The 19,049-nt window shown below is 43.4% G+C and overlaps 1 protein-coding gene across 1 annotated transcript in view; it reads right to left on the bottom strand.

The window, feature by feature from the left end:
* The window catches only part of ANTXR1 (ANTXR cell adhesion molecule 1), a 173,340-nt gene that overhangs the window by 79,347 nt on the left and 74,944 nt on the right, over nt 1-19,049 (bottom strand). The window contains exon 13 of the mRNA XM_074940055.1: nt 890-985. Within this exon, the coding sequence (XP_074796156.1) occupies nt 890-985 (96 nt within the window). The remainder of the gene's footprint in view (nt 1-889; nt 986-19,049) is intronic.

The following is a 19,049-nucleotide window of genomic DNA, read 5'->3' as shown; positions in this document are numbered from 1 at the left end:
CCTAGTCCCACCGGATTAAATGGCAAAACTCCCACTGATTTCCATTCTGACAGAATTTCATCCGTTGCGTTTTCCACATATACCCTCCTTTGGAAACATCGCCTGAAAGGTCATTCTACAGTAGTTGGCATTTCATCTTCCATCATTCTGTTAAAGTGCACGTAGGTCGAAATGTCGATTCAGCAGAGCATCCTGGGTTAGTTTCATTCATCTCAGAACCTGCTCCTGTATACATCTCCTGAAACCCTTTCCTATGTTAGTGCCTCATCCTAAACCTTGCCATACCTGTAACTCCCACTGATGTCAAGGAGTTTTGCCTCTTCTGTAACTCCATGACCTATTTACTGTTCTGATGTACTGAGTGACCTTTGCATCTACTGTAAATAGAGTGATGAATTGCGCACTTCATCCCAGAATCCTTTGGAGACCCATAAACATGGATACATTTGGAAACAATGTTGCTTTTATATGGGTGGAGGCCAAAGGAGACCGTGGGCCAGATGAATCCCTGGAACAAGTCCATGGATTTCAGCAGACTTACTCCAGAGATGAATTTGGCTGGATCTGTTGCCTGGGTCATTCCTATTTAATTAAAAAATATGCCAAGACGAACTTAAGTGTTTAGAAATGAGCTTATCACTCAGAAATACTTTTATTCCTGGTAATAAAAATCCTCCCCCTCACTGCCCCGGATGTACACTAAATTATCACTGGGCTGGAATCCACAGCAGTTTCTCTCGGTTTGCAGTTCAGTTATCAGAGGCTACTGCTTGTCAGCTTTCTATGTCTGTTGTCCATGCCAGCACCTCTGCTGTTATTTCACTCCATGCCCCTGACAGCGCGGTTACAGCTACAATGCAGACAGACGGGGGTGGAAGTGGGGACTTACCACTGTGCAGCAGAGAGGCCAGAACCACCAGAGCAGAGCCAGCATCAGGAGAAGGAATAGGATCAACAAGGCGATGGCCAGGATGGTCCCATCAGACTGCCAGGGGGAGAGGCAAAGAGAATGTGAGATGCAGCAGGAGCTAAATACAAACTCCTCCCTCCCCAGCACCTGCAAAGCATCCTGCATTTATGTGTGCGCACACGGTTCTTTGCACCCAGTAATTACCCTGATAGGCCTTTGCACATTGAGTTTATTTTTACTTACAAAGCACAATTTCCCAGCCCCCCATTCCCCGACACCTTCCCTCCTCCTCTCACCCACGTCATCACTTAATCTCTTCAGTGCTAGTGGAAGCTGATGCCCTCATAGCCCTGCAGAAGGAGAGCATCTCTTTATTCAGAGGACAGGTATAGCAGCTATGCAAGAGGATCCACCTCCAGGGGCAAGAAAGGAGTTCTTTGCCTCTCAGCAGAGAACGACAACAAGGGGGACCAATCAGAGCTGGTTTATTGAGTGATGTGGACACTTGGCCACTCTGCAATGGACTGAGACCACCAGTTCATTTCTTATAGACCTCCGAACAGCAGCCGGACGGTAACCCGATTTAACCTTAGAGGGCGGAGGTGTTTGACGACTATGATCAAGGCCTTAAGCCACCCAGTCCCACAGTTAATTTATCTGTCACATCTAGATGAATTAATGACAGTGGCTTTTTTGAGGTGACAGGCTATTCTGGCTCAGAAGCAGCTCAAAATACCAGTTAAATGGTCCATAGCTACATGGGATTCTGCAGTTGTCATCCAAGTACATATCATGACCACTGGGAATTGATTGGCAGGACTGGGACTAGAACTCATATCCTCCTGCTCCAAAAGGTGGCACTAAAGGTGAAGCTCATTAGCTCTTCTCTTCTCTATCGGTTCTTAGACAGTGCTCATCAGCATAGTATCGCAGCACCTTCCAGTAGTGCATTAGCTATTAGCAGTGTAGGGACTAGATCACAGAGCTGGGCAGTTCTGAAACCAATCAGTAGACGGCCATGGTGCACACACACAGTGACCCAGTGGGTTTTCAACCTTTTCCATATCAGAACCCTATCTCCCCCCTAAGGATTCCCCTCCCATCTAGCTGGAACCCCTCTCCCATTTAGCAGTATGGGAAGGACAGGGTAATTGCAGCCCCCTGACACCTGTTTGCAAATCCCACATTGAGAACTTCTGCACTATCCCACTCACTGCAGCGATCAAAATTGAACATGACATGTCTCATGGCTTCCAGATTTAATCTGAGGGATAAGCTCTTAGCTTCCTGAGATAAGCCAGTGTTTCTATGCCATTCCTGTCTTCTATCATCAGGCTTTGGGATCAGCAAGTAGGCAATTTGTTTTGGTTGGAGTCCAGTTGAGATGTTTTTGGTCTAAGAGCCAGACAGTTTTTTTTTAAAAAATCAAGATTACAACTTCTTATGGAGGCCTCTCATGATATCAGGTTGAACTGGAGGGTTCTGGAGGTTCTGTTATCCAGGTGTTTATTTAAGTAGCTGTCATTCATTGGCTGACTGATCACAATGTTATCGTCAGCAGTGTGAGCTCAACCAATGAAAAATCAGGTCAGGAAGGTTTCTCAAACCTGTTTGGAATTTAGAAATAATTGCTAGAAAACTGGCAACCCAATCCCCCAAACACAGAGAGATGGAGAGAGCCAGCTCAGGCAAAAGAAAAATCTCCCCAAACCTTTCACGGGACCCCAACTAAATTCTCTAATATATGCTGGGGATCCCTATGATCCCTAGCCTCGGATCAGAAGGGCACGAAGTTAGCTTAAAGCCACCACAGCCCACCCCGCTCACTCCCTATGCTTTGTGTTCTTAACTTCACAGTTAGAGGCACAGCACAGAATCTCTCCCATCGTGCCCTCACTGGGAGCTGCTGAGTACTGGGCACTCCAGAAAAGGTACCCCCCCCCCCGCCCCCATTGCATTAGCTGCCACAGAAGCACAAAAGAAGCAGACTCAGGAAATCTTTAGACTCTCATTGCTCTTTGCTCCCATCACTTCTTTGTTGCCCGTCGCTCACAAAAGCACCTTTTAATTAACAATAGCCTACAATCTGATTGCTACAAAACAAAGAAAAATTAAAGAGCTTTTTATAATTGTTAACCACAATTTGGTTTTAGATTTTTCTTTTGCAATTGCCTGTAAATACCCTGCTACATTACTCTATCGCATCTGGTTTTATGCTAGGCATCTTAAGTTGCCAGATGTTATACTGTATCTCAAAGCAAAGAATCAGCCAGACAGATTTGGAAGGATTCTGTACGCGACATTTTCATGTCCTTACGCAGGCAATTACTCTTACTGAAGTTCAGCTTTGTCTCAATGAGGATTGCAGGATTTGATCTGATGTACCCACCAAAAACGCTACCTTGAAAAAATGTTGGTTTTAATTTTTACAAACTTCAAAAGGTTGAATCTAGAGTTTGTGACTACAACTTCTGAAATACATAATGTTTTATTTTACCAATTTACTGATATTCTCAGCCTATTAATACTGTGCACTGTGTACTCTGACAAAAAACACATTAAAAATAAGAGTGATCAGCCTTTTGTCTAAAACTACATCAGTCCTGAGTGATTGCGTGAATCCAGACTGCTGAGACAGCTGTAAAAACCTCTGCCAAACACTAGCCTAGGTGTAAAACTTGTGTAATTTACTCCTTGACAACTGTTGAGATGCACCAACTATGCTTGGAGTGGTCTTTTAGTTTTAAATGTCTTGCTATGATACCAAATAATTTTTAAAAATTTTTTTGCCTCTAATGTGCTGCAGATTTTACATGGTAGGACTCTGGCGTCCAGACTTTGAAACAAATATGTTGGTAGAGAGAGCAAGGCAGACGTGGGATGAAACCATATTTTCACTGCTAAAGAGCCCAGCGAAGCCAGAAATTGCTGCAGAGTGTTGTTGGCAGTGGAAGGACAATGAAAACAAACACTGGAATATATTTTAAAACATAAATTTGCTCTATTAATAGGAAATCTTATAGAAAACATATTGGAGGCATTTCCTAATAGATTCCTTCCTCCCCCCACCCCTGAAAAATCATAATAAAATCCAAGAATTCTTGGCTTAGGAACATCAGTAGTCGAAAGAATGCACTTTACAGTAAAGCGCACACATGTTAAAAACATATGGCAGGATCCATAAATGCAGGGTAGCTGTGGAAGGTTTTTCTGTAAGGGAAACTTTTCACTTGAGTTCTATTTTGGCATTCTATTCTGCATCAACACTTCAGTCTGGTGTTAGAGGGTGCTGTGCCACCGGAGGTGCCCATCTGTCAGACAAGAAGTAAAACTGAGATCCCAACCACTTATTTATTATTTGTATTATCGTAGTGCCTAACAGCCCCAGTCACGGACCAGGATCCCTTTGCACTAGGCGCTGTACAAACAAAGAAAAAAAAGATGGTCCCTGCAACAAAGAACTTATCATCTAAGTACTGGTCTTTAAGGATCCCGTGGTACTCAGATGTGTTCATACAAGAGGAACCTGAACCAGAACCTTGGATCGCCTCACACTCAAATTTGGTTTTAAGAGTGGATTGAAAATTCAGTTCCATATTCAACAGTTGTGTCTTATCTCTAAACTCTCACAATAGGTCATTGAGATAAGTATTATCGCTATTTTAGAGGGAGAGAAAACGGAGGAACTGCAAGTTTATAGCATGGCAAAGGTGCTCAAATATGTACCCAAAGTCCTAGGAGGGCTTTGACAGTCCATGCTTTGACAGTCCATGCTGCTGAGGCTTTACTGCTATTGTTATTTGAGCGAGCTTGATCAAAGCTAGCTCAGGTACGTCCACATGTGCTTCCGTCACACCGCTGACTGCAGCACAGACATACCCTTAGACATCGAGGGGGATTTCCTCCAACACTTAGAACTGGCCTAACTCCAACACTCACTGAAGTCCATGGGAATTTAACCGTTGGCTTTGTGTGAGCAGAGTTAGGCCAGTGTTTCTGAAAATCCCACGCACAGCTTTGAATGAACTCCCAGCGATTTTTCTCTGGAGAGAAAGGAGAAACTTCTCTGTTGTTCAGTTTCCTTTTTTGATGTACAAGGGAAGGGAAGATAATGGGGTGAGCCTTCTTCTCACCACAGATTTAGACGGCTCTTATTGTGAAGCCCCCTTTCCATTAGACTTCACTGGGGACAGCTTTCATTACAGAAGTGACAGCTGACATCTATCATTCTTTTTATCACATATGTATTAACTTTTGAAACAATCTGGTGAAACAATCTGGTCCAATAAAAAGGAAATGAAAACTCTTTTTAGATTCCAGTTTGCTTTGATCACATGCTGTGTGCATCTTCTTGAGTGGCAGCCAACTTGGTGAGGGACGTGACCATAAAATACCTGCTCTAGGCTCACCCAGTGTATGTAATCTAGTCCACCTTGCTATGAAGTGATATGCCCTATGGAAAAACCCAATTGAATTTAAAAGATGAAAACCTTTGTGTAGGCTTTTGGCGCATCCTCTGTTATTTGTATTGTGAGAGTGCTACAGACCCTGCTGAAATCAAGGCCACATTGTGCTAGGTGCAGTACAAAAATATAGTACGAGACAAATGGGGAACTGAGGTCAGAGAGGACAATGCTCTAATCCTGCAAATACTTACACAGGCTCAATTTTTACTTCAGTGAGACTGCCCACAAGCTTCAAATTAAGCATGTGCTTAAGCTTTTGCAAGATCAGGGCCTAAGTGATTTCCCAACGACATACAAGGAGTCTGTAGAAGAGCTAAGAGAGGAATCCAGATCTCCTGAGTCACAGGGCCATGCCTTAACCAGAAAGCCATCCTTCCCCCCCATCTCCTGCCTATTAAATTCAATAAGGAATTGCATCTCTGCTATATAATTTGGTAGGATGGCTACAAAAAACCTACACAAATCTCAGCTTCCTTATTAAAGACTAAAGGCTTTAATGATGAATTCTAGAGAATCAGGGTTGGAAGGGACCTCAGGAGGTCATCTAGTCCGACCCCCTGCTCAAAGCAGGACCAATCCCCAATTTTTGCCCTGGATCCCAAATGGCCCCCTCAAGGATTGAACTCACAGCCCTGGGTTTAGCAGGCCAATGCTCAAACCACTGAGCTGTCCCTCCCCCCTGTCACTACATGCTGCAGTCACGCCTCTGATTGCTGGGTAGACATACCCTGAGATCTACCAAGACATTTCGTACGTTAGCGACAGAACAGGCCTCAGATGCAGGGCCTGCTGCAATGAAAAGACTCACACTGACTGGGCTTTACATCAGGCTCCTAACTGACTTCCACCTGGCCTGGATACAAGCTAGCCATCTAGGGGCAAATGACTTCATGTTCCATTTTTCCACCCTCAGAACCATCCACTACTCTAACAGAGAGAGTGCTCAGTAATTGCTATTATTCCTCTTGCAAAGCAACTGTCACACAAGCACCAGCATTAAAAAACCCTGCTCTTTCTATGCTAGAGGCTGAAACAGGACCAGGCACTAGTGAGCAGCTGCACACGTCAGCTCTAGTGATGTTGATCCTTGTTACTTTATCGGGACTAACAAGACTTCAGGTGCTACAGTTCTAAAAGATTAACAGCCTTGCAGCAAGGAGCAGCTCTGATCAAAGTGAGCTGGGCCTCACAGTTGCTAAGTCTCAGCACTTTGCTTGCAGCAGTAGAGGAGTATCTTTATTATCTTATTTTACAGAGATTGTTACATTTCCTTTTATCCTGGCATAAAGTGAATGCTGTGGGATGGATGCAGAGAACTTCTGTGCAGCAACCTGCTTCTTTTAGGGCCAGTCTACTCACAAACTTGCACTGAAATAACTAACATCTTTTCCATGCAAGTCTGGGTGTGGGCATTATTATTTTGGAACAAAATCAATGTATTTTGATCTTGCTCGAGCGGATAATAATAAAAGATATTACCTCACCTCCCTCGTCTCTCTGGATAATACTAGACTTTCATTTAGCAATCAGAGTCTGTTATCCACACACACTTGCACCGAAATAACCAAAAGTATGAATTAAAACCCATTTAGGTCTTATGATGCAAGTTTGTGCATAGGCCAACCCTTTCTAAAAATATGCTACATACATTTCTTTGGGCATCAACTGAAGCAACAGAAGCTATAGAAATGACAATGGAAGAACAGATTTTTCTCACAATGGTCAGTGCTTGTGTTGATGGGTTTTATTTTTTGTGGGCTGCAAAAAGAAGAAAAGTAACAGTTCTGAATGTCTTGTCTCTCCATAGTCGTATGCGACGCCAAGTAAATTAGAAACTGTACTAGAGGAGTGATGGGAAAAGTTTCGAAAGAATCTTCTCTCACTTGCCTCTCAGATTCACTCCTGCGGCCCCAGTCCTGCAACTGGATCTATGCTGGTGGCCCAGTTTGCCTGCATGGAACCCCACTGAACTCCACATGAGTGCACGATCCACCTGCAGAATCAGGACTAGAGCTGGTTAAAATAATTTTTTTTAAATGGAAAGTGCAGTTTTCTCAAAATTAAAACATTTTGTTGGAATGTGTTGATTTCAAGAAAAATTTAGATGGGGGAAGTTTCAGAATGAATTATTATGACTTTCTCATTTTGTTTTGACAGTGTTGAAACATTTTGTTTGTCAGTAAAAAGGTTTTGTTTTGATGTTATCATTTCCATTAATTTTGTTTTGACTTTTAAAAGTAGTATTTTGCTTTAATGTTATATTAATATATTAAATATTATATGTATGCAAATTTCATCTTTTATGTTTGAACATGATTGAAATGAAATTATTCAATGTCATAGAAGCAATATGTTTCAAGGTTTCTGGATCAGTTTGGGGGGGAATATCTGTTTCATGAAAAATTTTAACTTTCCATTCTGATTCAGACCAGCTCCAATCAGGACCTTAGCTTGTAAGTGGCACAGGGCATGAGCATGCTTTCTGTGGAGTACCTAGCATACTTGTGGGTGCTAATAAAATAATCTACCTAGCAATATTAGTGCACAGAAAAATTTCAGCAATTCAACTCCTAGTGTGATCTGTATTAGCAGAAAAGGTCAATGCAAATTATATTTGCAGCGTAAAGTAATTAAGATCAATTTATTTTAAAAACAAATCTGAGACCCTATGCCCTATAGTCCCCACAAAGCACTCCCTCAACTAATAAGATACAGGTCAAAGGCCGAGGAAAATGCTCATTAAATGTAGTTTGCATTTCACAAAGCTTCTATTGATACAATAGTGCAGTTCACCTTAATTGCCTGTAGACTTAGGAACACTGATAATTGGCAAAGCCTTCATTCTACAGTCCAGAGCAGAGTCAGAATTGAAAAATGCATTTAGAAAGGAACTGTATTGAAGAAAATAACCCCAGAGTGAAGGGGGCCTGTTGTTTTTAATACAGTCTGCAGTGCTTTTCACAGTCACATGGTCTTTTTTGTTGTTATTGTTGTTTAAAGATCAAATCTACCCACCACTGCTGAACATTTGAAAGTAGTTCAAGTTTCGTCTGTCTTCCAAATGGCCACAAAACCGATGCAGAGGTGCATGAAAGAGTCCTTTTTCCTCCCAGTTTTACTTCTAAAATTGAGTAAAGGTTAAGAGGCCCAGTTCTGCCTTCCCGCTAATTTTAATGGGAGATACGCCCATGGGAGAACTGGAATCTAAGTGCAGTTCTTATGTTTTCTGAAGTGCTTGGCCTGTACCACATCTTGTTCCTCACCAGACATTCCAGGCAATTTGTTACTGGTCACCCCTGTCACCTCCACTGCGGTGTGGCGACTGCCTCATTAAAGGCAGGTCTCTAATCTATAAGGCCTTCCATCTTCCCCAAGTTGGGGTCCAGTGCAGGGAGTCACAGGCACCCATGTACAGTGTCCCCAGGGGTTCTGAATTCCACAGCAAGGCTTGGCTTGGCTCAGCTGCTCCAGCAGTTCCGGTACTGCACCGTTTTCTGAATGTGAAACGCTGCCCAGGACTGTCAGCTGCTGTGAAGGTGCTCGCTTCCTGGCTTAGGCATTAGATCACTCCATGATTTTCCTCTCAAAGAGCCATCTGCAGCTTCAGAGTCTCAAGCCGTGTAACGAGCGGGGCGTTGGGTTTTTTATAGGTGCGGGATGGATTGACAGCTTTGAAGAGATCAGCCACGGCACGTATGGAGGCAACGTAAGCTTCTTCCATGCTGCCTCTAGCCAACGTGCCTCACTCGTGAGCTGACAGGATCCCCTTTCCAAGAGAAAGCGTAGCTTATTTTTCCATGCTCATTCAATCCAGGACCTCCCTGCTGAGACTGCCTGCTGTGAGGTGGGAAGATGTCCACTGTGAACTGGACTGACCCCACAGGCCACAGAACTAATGGCAGATCACCACCAGTCAATAATTGCCCTAGTCTGTTCACTCCCTCTGAAGCAGTGGTTCTCAAGCAGGAGTACACAGACCCCCGGGGGTACGCAGAGGTCTTCCAAGGGGGCTCATCAACTCATCTAGATACTTGCCTAATTTTGCAACAGGCTACCTTAAAAGCACTAGTGAAGTCAGTACAAACTCAAATTTCATACAGACAACGACTTGTTTAGACTGCTCTATATACTATACACTGAAATATAAGTACAATATTTATATTCCAATTGATTTATTTTATAATTATATGGTAAAAATGAGAAAGGAAGCAATTTGTCAGTAATAGTGTGCCGTGACACTTTTGTATTTTTATGTCTGGTTTTATAATCAAGTACCAGTAGTTTTTAAGTGAGGAGAAACTTGGGGCTATGCAAGACAAATCAGACTTCTGAGAGGGGTACAGTCATCTGGAAATGTTGAAAGCCACTGCTCTGAAGCACCTGGCATTGGCCACAGTCAGAAGACAGGGTACTGGACTAGATGGACCATTGGTCTGACCCAGTCTGGCTGTTCTTATGTTACTGACCTTGGGCAGATCTGAATGCTCAACCTACAGGAGAACCTTTCAACAGTTCCTTCACTGACTCTTTGAGCCATCCTGTCCCCTTGCAAAAAAGTGCTTTACATTTCTTCGTAGCTGAGACACGTACAGAGCTGCAAAAGACCTTAGTGCAAACAGCTGCAGTGCATGTCCTGCCTGAATTCGTGTTCCTCTGAGCTGCTGGAACTTAAAGAAGGACTAAACCATATTCGTACCATTGACACTGTCACGTTGCAGGGGACAGTACAACTTAGTTCGAGCTTCGATCCATACCAAAGGAAGCTGAAATGATCCCATAGGGCCTGATCCTGAAATTTGCTGAGAGTGCTCACCTTACATCGTCGGGGCCACAAGGAAGGATTTTTAAAGTGCTCAACAATGCCGAACTCTGCTCCCATTAAAGTCAATAATCAAACATCTCTTGACTCCAATAGGAGCAGAATTAGGCCACTTTTGAAAACTGCACTATTAATTACCATCTGTCACGAGATGTAGCCTCTGGGCTCTCTGATTAAAGGGGGAGAATGTGGAGCAGTATGATATCTATAGCATAAATACCAGTTGTCAAGTTCCAGACTTATGGGTCTGGAGGCTACATGGATCCTTATTTTCTATCTCAAATAGAAGAATATATTTCTCAGGCAGACATATTAAAAGGCCCTGGATAAACCCCGTGTTAAATGCAGCAGGGAGGGAGTTGGTAATAGTCATAAGAATAGAAAATCACAGTTTTTCTTGGTCTATGAAAATACTCCAAGCCATTTGTATATTTAAAAATTATCCCTAGCTGTGTCCTGCTGTCTCTTCAATCCAAACTGTAAGCACTTAGGGCTTGATTGAGTCAGGGGATACTTTGACTTCTCTCAGCACAAAGGCCTTGGTAGCAGGAAACAAAGGAAGCTCCTAAAAACAAAAAGGCCCACCCTGGAAGACATGTACCTTTCTAGGACACTGGAAAACAGGCTGGCAGCAGCCCACTGAGACCAAGAACAATTCTAGTATGTAAGAAAACTAGCCTTATCTCCCAAATTATTAGATTGTGAGCTCTTTGGGGGAAGGGACTGTCTTTTTATTCTGCGTCTGTACAATGCCTGGCAGAAAGGGTTGTGGTCCAAGCCTGAAGCTTCTCGGTGCTACTGCAGTACAAATTAATAATAATACATTCATAATAAATGTTGAAGAAAACTGGAGGTTCCTTCCTACCCCCCGATCCCACCAGGAATGGGTTGAGACACATTGCCAGGGGCAGTGCAGAGGATATTGATTATTAAATATTATTTGTACTACAGAAGTACCTACAGACCCTTTCGGAGGTGGAGGCCCCGTTGACCAAGCGCTGTGCAAACATATGGTGAGAAACAGTCCTTGCTCCAAGAACTTACACCCTAAATAGACAAGACAGACAAAGGACTGGAGAAAGGAAGGGCATAGACTGGAAGCTCTTCAGAGCAGAAAACATCTTTTTCTTCTGTGTTTGTACTGTACCTAGCACTATGGTAATACAAATAATAATTATCCCCATTTTCCAGATGGAGAACTGAGGCCTAGAGAGATGAAGGTCCAAGGTCACACAGGGACCTGTGGCACAACTGGGATCGAGCCCAGATCTCCTGAGTCCCAGTCTAGTGCTCGAACCACAAGGCCACCCCTTCCCTTTACTCTTGCTCCTTCTGGCCCTGTTCTTTGTCTATGCAGAGGACTGAAGTCTCAGGGCTGTATATTTGGAACCTTTCCCCAACACTAAGTTCACCCATGTGGGCAATCTTTGTTCCTGTGTTTTCTTTTGCTTCAGATAATGCACGAGCAATACAGGTTTAGAATCATTCATGGAGATGGGGAGGATTCTTTCCCCTGCTCTCTACACGAGGACATGACATTTTCAAATAAAAGAAAAACAGTGCTTCCTTTTTTAAAAGGTAAAAGTTTAGAAAAGGCAACTTTAAAAAACCTCCAAGACAAACAAATTAATCAAATATTTCCAGCCAGCCGAGCCTTGTCATACTGGAGATCCTGGCATCTGATCCCACAACTAAGTGTACAAACAGCCCACTGTCTCTGGGACTTTAATAATGCACTCAGGCCAGCCATTCCCTTTTCTGACGGGGTAGCTGCCAATGGCCAGGCAGTCTGGGCCAAATGCCACCTTCACTTAAACCCATACCACAGCTACTCAACTTGAATGGGGTTGCATGACAGTAAGGAGGGGCAGAACTTGGCTCTTTGTCCACAAACCCCCCTGCTTTACGCAGTAATTTCCCCTTGCTACTGAAAAAAAGCCAACTTTCTAATGCTTGTCATCGCCAGCCAAAACACAGCCATCCTCAGCTTTGGCCTGCAGCTAGCAGAGCCTTGGAAGGAAAACAAGAAATATGGGTTTGGTCTGAGAAAATTGGGTACAAGCTTAATATTTAAAAAGACAGAATCTCCCTCCACCCCCAGCACTCTCTCCTATATTAGAACAGGGGTACCTGAATATTGCAAGACTGAGCACTGCAGTAACAGCATATTGGGAATGAAAGGGTTTCATCTGCATTCCATAACTTAATAACATCAGACTGGAAATAAGGCGTACATTTTTAACGGTGAGGGTAATTAATCACTGGAACAATTTGCCAAAGGTTGTGGTGGATTCTCCATCACTGGCAATTTTTGAATCAAGATGGGACGTTTTTCTAAAAGCTCTGCTCTCGTTCAAACAGGAATTAATTCAGGGAAGTCCTATGGCCTGTGTTATGCAAGAGGTAAGACTAGATGATCACAGCAGACCCTCCTGATTTGATGATCTATGAAAATGCCCTTGGGTTTGTATTGCATTTGATAGAGGAGCTGAGATGGATATATGGACTGACCTCACCAGCAACAAAAACCTCTTTATTCCCTGAAGCTACAGGGAGAGGTTGGTGGCTGGCCATGCTTTATAGAATCACAGAAACATAGGCCTTGAAGGGACCTTGAGACCTAGTCCATCCTCTTACACCGAGGCAGGACCAAGCAGACCTAGACCTTCCCTGTCTCTGGACTTTGCCAGCTGCATTTGGCTCTTTGGTCCTGCTCTGGGCAAACTTGGAGGATGGGGGAATAGGAACAGAGTGCAGGCCTTCTTGAAACATCTCATTTTCCCCAGCCAGATTCTGCCCTCACTTCCCTCTGCTCGGCCCAACCCTGCGGTCGGCCAGAGTGTGCTCTCTCTCTAACCAACTAAGGGTAGGTGTTGGCTAATTAATTAGGTCAGGCTAACTTTATAACCTGGCAAGCACTGGATATGATATTCCTGGCCCCTCTGCAGGACACGCTGATTTTCCATTGCTGGCAGATGGAATTCTGCTCTTAGCTTTAATGATCTCGCAGGTGTGTGGCATGGCCCAGCCAGGTTTCCTGTTATAGACTTCAGCCCTCAGATATCGGAATAGCAATAAGATATTTAGACACAACAAAAACAATCTGTGAGTAGTATTGAGGGGTGGGGTATTTAATTTAAAATCACAATAATGAGATTTAGAGGGAAATCTCTCCTTATGTAACTCCCCTTCTAACTTCTTATTACCAATTATATAATCCTGAATTAGCGCTAAAGAGATTCCAAGAGCTCTGAACCTTGGGAAAGTTTGGATCCAGATTTCACAGCTCACTCCTAACTCTATTAAGGGCCAAACTTAAATAACGTATCAGCTCTGAACACAATCTCTCTCTCTAACTTTGTGGAAGTTCAGAGCTTAGCTTTGTAGCTTGGGCCCCTACAGTACCAGCAAATCTGACATAGAGTAAGATGAGGAGTGCTGGTCAGAGTGACAGCAATGGTTCACATAAAATACAGACAGACCTAAATCAATCTTCACTCAAAGCTTAAACCAAAACATCTACTGGGGCCAAAACCTTCCCTTTGCTTTGTTGTTATGCACCATTGCACTTCTTGTGTCAGTCCAGAAGTGAAAGTATCGAAATTCCACATCAAATACAGCTCCTGCTTTACCACAGTAGAGAATTTGGCCTACAGTTTTTCCTTACATCTGATTTCTCTCTGTGCTAAAGAGAGATTCAACTTTGCAAAAGCAACCCGTGGAATTCTAAGTAAATGTCTCTTATTGACTCCAGAAGGATATGATCAAATTACAACCAAACATTTGTTTAGCCAAGGGTCATCCCTGCTCATGAGATCTGAAAGTCAAGCTGGGTTCTTCCTCACTCCCACATCCTCATCAATGGTGCATTTGGAACTTGGTTTATTTTGCTAATGCATATGTGCATCTCTAGACAAATTCTGGACTACCTGATATCTAGCACAAGACATTTAAAGAGGCTTCATGTATATAACTAACTTTGCTGTCTGTAAGAATTGCTTTTGAAAATGCATTCTGTGATTAAGATGTAAGAAGGAAAAATAAAATCTTAAACCACTGACCTCCTGCAGATTATTTCACATCTCAGGCTTGGAAATAGCCAATTTTATTTTTTTAATGTAGACTTTGTACAGTCCAGATCACGTCCTTTTGTTTTGTTTCTAGGTTATTACATTTTTCCAAAAACATACTTTATTATGGAAACACTGACAGCCTCTTGACTGCAAATGCTTCTCTTTGGAAAAAATGCATATTTTTTTTGCATTTTTTAAATGTTTTACTCAGTAAGCCATGCTTATCTATGCTATATTAAGAACTGGAGAGATTATCATCATCATTTCTTCTGAGAGACAGAGAGTTCTAGTGGACTATAAGCAAAGCATGGGAGTAAAATATCTTAAGTGACTTAGGAGCCTTTTTCCCATTTTAGTCACTTTTGAAAATGGGATTTAGCCACTTTTGAAAATTTTGCCCTTGCATTTTTGGTTCTGTCACTGGCTTAGGTCCTCATTCAGGAAAGCGTTTCTATTCAGGAAGAGTGCTTAAAATGCTTAAACTTTAAGCATATTTTAAGTCCCATTGTGGCCAATGGGACTTCGCTTTAATGTATAAAGATGGACTTAAGCACATAGGATCATAGAATATCAGGGTTGGAAGGGACCTCAGGAGGTCATCTAGTCCAACCCCCTGCTCAAAGCAGGACAAATCCCCAACTAAATCATCCCAGCCAGGGCTTTGTCAAGCCTGATGTTAAAAACCTCTAAGGATGGAGATTCCACCACCTCCCTAGGTAACCCATTCCAGTGCTTCATCACCCTCCTAGTGAGAAAGTTTTTCCTAACGTCCAACCTAAACCTCCCCCACTGCAACTTGAGACCATTGCTCCTTGTTCTGTCATCTGGTACCACTGAAAACAGTCTAGATCCACCATCTTTGGAACCCTCTTTCAGGTAGTTGAAAGCAGCTATCAAATCCCCCCCTCATTCTTCTCTTCTGCACACTAAATAATCCCAGTTCCCTCAGCCTCTCCTCATAAGTCATGTGCTCCAGCCCCCTAATCATTTTTGCTGCCCTCCACTGGACGTTTTCCAATTTTTCCACATCCTTCTTGTAGTGTGGAGCCCAAAACTGGACACAGTACTCCAGATGCTTAAGTGCAGTCCTGAATCAAGGTCTGTCTGACTTTGGGCAAGTCACTAAGGGCTTGTCTACACAGAGACATCATGAATGGTAAATCGGGCTGTGCATCTACAGTGCTCTAGCCTGCCATATGCTCTGTGGCCATGTGGACCCTGCTAGGATGCGCTGAATGTTCCATATGGTAGGGAATGCTTAGTGCACAGTAGCAGGGTCCACACGGTCACTTACAGAAGTCTACATTACAAACGCTACAGTGACACAACTGTGGTGCTGTAGTGAAGACCCTTACTACCTCTACGGAAGGGTTTTTTCTGTTGCTGCAGTAAATCCACCCCCTCGAGAGGTGGCAGCTAGGTCGACGGAAGAATTGTTCCATCGACCTAGCAGTTTCAAAGCTGGGGCTTAGGTAAGTATTGATTATTACTGGGTGGGGAGGGGCAGGCCTAGACGTACATCCCAAATCTGAGTATCCCTCAAACTTTGCAACATTATCCCCTCTCCAACACATCAGTGAGTAAGTCTGTACAATTTCTTGAGAACGGTGGGAGGCAGAATCAACGGCATCAGTCCTTATGACAAGATTCCTGTTTGCACATGCGTGTGCAGAGATTGCACACACAGCCTGCAGCTTTGGAGGTTGTTTCAGCTCTATAACATAACAACTCTCTTTGTCATGATTATAAAAAAAAAAAAAAAAAAAATACCAACCTAGCTGTAACTGATCTGGGACTGACAGGTATTTGACAAGCACCATCCCTCAATGCTGGAAATGAGATCTATTTTGGACCTTCCTAAAGGGCTTGGAATTGGACCAAGCTAGTCATCACATATGCGTCTTACTCCTTGTCTTCAGAATGTTTCCCTCGTTTTCTGCTCCCTGAAACGTTGCAGCAGATTTCACACTGCAGATGGAGACGTGCAAGGAACGGCTTATGTTAGACTCTGTGCGCTCACATAAAGTTCTGCTTATGCTCAGAGGGAGTCTGCGGAGCTGCATCAATTTACACTAGCTAAGGATCTGGCCCTCTATTTCACTGTATTTGGAGCCACAAAACAGCACGTACACTGCTAGCCTGTCTCCCCGTGCTAGGAGGGTGTGGCACCATACCCAGAGTCCGGCTCAGGTCCCTTTTACTCAGGACTTCAGCTTTGTTTCTTCCACATAAAATTCATACAGCACATCAAACCATCCTCTCCCCGCTAACCTGGGGATTTCTGCAGGGGCCTATCTATTCCCTACAGGCCGGCAGGGGGCCCTGCCTCACTGGACCACACTTCCTCACGAAGAGCCTTATTTACCATTGCCATGCACAAGTGCAAAGCTCTATCAAACCAGAATGGTGGCATTTTACACCCCCTTTTGCACTGGTGCAAATGACTATAAGCAATGGTAAATCCAGCTGGAAGTGCCCATTCCGAAGGAACTCAATGGGAGTTTTACCATTGACTTCAACAGGAGCAAGATCGGATGCATCCGATGAAGTGAGCTGTAGCTCACGAAAGCTTACGCTCAAATAAATTGGTTAGTCTCTAAGGTGCCACAAGTCCTCCTTTTCTTTTTGTGAATACAGACTAACACGGCTGCTACTCTGAAACCAATAATTATCCATTGGAACAACCGACCAAGGGAAGTGGTGGAGTCTCCATCTTTTGATGTCTTCAGATCAGGACTGGATGCCTTTCTTGAAGAGATGCTTTAGTCAAACACAGGTGACTGGGATCCATAGAGGAGTAACTAGGTGAAATGCAATATTCTATATTATACAGGAGATGGGACTGGATGATCAAACGGTCCATTCTGGATTTAAAAATCTACAAAACTATGATTTTTTTAACATGATGTAACAAATCAAGTAAACAGAACTCCCTGCATCTCTGTGAGCTCCTGGGCAGTTATGCTGAATATGCTGCCTAGAGGGCTGCTGAGGTTTGGCTGTGCTGCCAGCACCTCGCTGGGAATTGGTTTGGCCTGGATTTTTCAACATCACTTACGGCTCCTTCCTCGGAATGTCAAAATTTTCCACTTTTGCAAAAACGGAGTCTGAGTATATTAAAAAAAAATAAAAAGAGGGGTTTTTTTCTTTTGTATTAAGTGTTTGAAGGCTAAGTTTGTTAGGGTTTCTGTTTTCTTTACAGGATCAGATAAAATCCAAAAGGAAGCATTGGTTACATTTTTTCCCCTTGAAGAGTGAAGGAATAGAATCAATGCAAACAAAAGCAAGTCAAATTAACCTAAACATATGCAGTTATAATAGCTAAGCAAGGGGCCCACAGGTTTTACCATACAGTTGATATTTGCTGTTTATTGACATTTAGAAACACAATTCCTGCAAATTGTGCAGGTCGTTAATTCATGTGTTTCATGGCAGTTACCTTCCTCTTCCCTCTGTTTGTCTGTTAAAGCCACTCAGTGAGCCTAGTCTTTCATTAGGGTCAGATTGTCAACCCTGAACACAAACAGTGATGAGCAGTTATTTAATCCTACAAAAACAACAAGGAGTCAGGTGGCACCTTTAAGACTAACAGATTTATTTGGGCATAAGCTTTCGTGGGTAGTGGTTTTTTACCCACGAAAGCTAATGCCCAAATAAATCTGTTAGTCTTTAAGGTGCCACCGGACTCCTTGTTGTTTTTGTGGATACAGACTAACACGGCTACCCCCGATACTTAATCCTACAAGTTACTTTAATGGAACTACTGGTGTGAGTAGCCGTTGATTGTTGGGAGTAAGGGATTCACAATCTCGCCTTTAGTTCACAGGCTCTTTTGGGGGAAGGACTGTTTCTTTTGTACAGCCCCTAGCACAATGAGGACTCCTCATCCTGATTTGGGACAGTGGGTTCTACTGCAGTACAAATATTAAATAATAGTAATTTGGAATGAGGTGTTCATGTGTTTGATTAAAGCCATCAGCTGAAACATCGTGGCTTTTCAAAACAAATGTTTTTATCAAATAGTGAGAATATTAGAGCTAGCGAATTGCACCGCAGTCTAGTGAAATGTTCCATACATGTTACATGTACACTCGCATATATTTCCCGAGGGCTATGTCTACACTGTGAGTTAGGGGTGTGATTCCCCTGCTCGTGCACACGGGCTCACACTCGCTCTCATGCAGTTGTCACGAGTGTAAACAGCAGTGTGGCCACAGTAGCACGAGTAGCCGTAGGGGAGGCACAACTGAGCCGTGCCAGGTACAAACCCACCTGAAAGCGGTAGGTATGTAGTCAGCGTGGCTCAGCCGTGCCTGCACGTCACTGCTAGTGCCACTGTGGCTGCCCGGACACGTATGCTTGTGCTAGCTTGAGAAGAGCTAGCGTGAGTATGGGGGAGGGAGAGCTCAGTGGTTTGAGCATTGGCCTGCTAAACTCAGGGTTGTCAGTTCAATCCTTGAGGGGGCCATTTAGGGATCTGGGGCAAAAATTGGGGATTGGTCCTGCTTTGAGCAGGGGGTTGGACTAGATGACCTCCTGAGGTCCCTTCCAACCCTGATAGTCTATATGTACACTAGCAGGGGAGTCACACCTATATACATAGCTTCAGGAGTCGCTTCCAAAGTGATCTGGTCATTTAGGTGCCTAACTCCCATTTAAATCAACGCCTGCTGAATAAGGTGCCTCAATACATTTGAGAATCTGAACCCTAAGTGGCTAAGAGCCAGATTTTCAGGGCCTAAAAATGGGGAAAGGCGCAGAGTAAGATTTTAAAAAATGCC

This window comes from Natator depressus, chromosome 26 (genome assembly GCF_965152275.1).
Source record: "Natator depressus isolate rNatDep1 chromosome 26, rNatDep2.hap1, whole genome shotgun sequence".
NCBI classification, from domain to species: Eukaryota; Metazoa; Chordata; order Testudines; family Cheloniidae; genus Natator; species Natator depressus.
The sequence above is the reverse complement of the archived record's forward strand: the minus strand, read 5'-3'. Positions and strand labels throughout refer to the sequence as shown.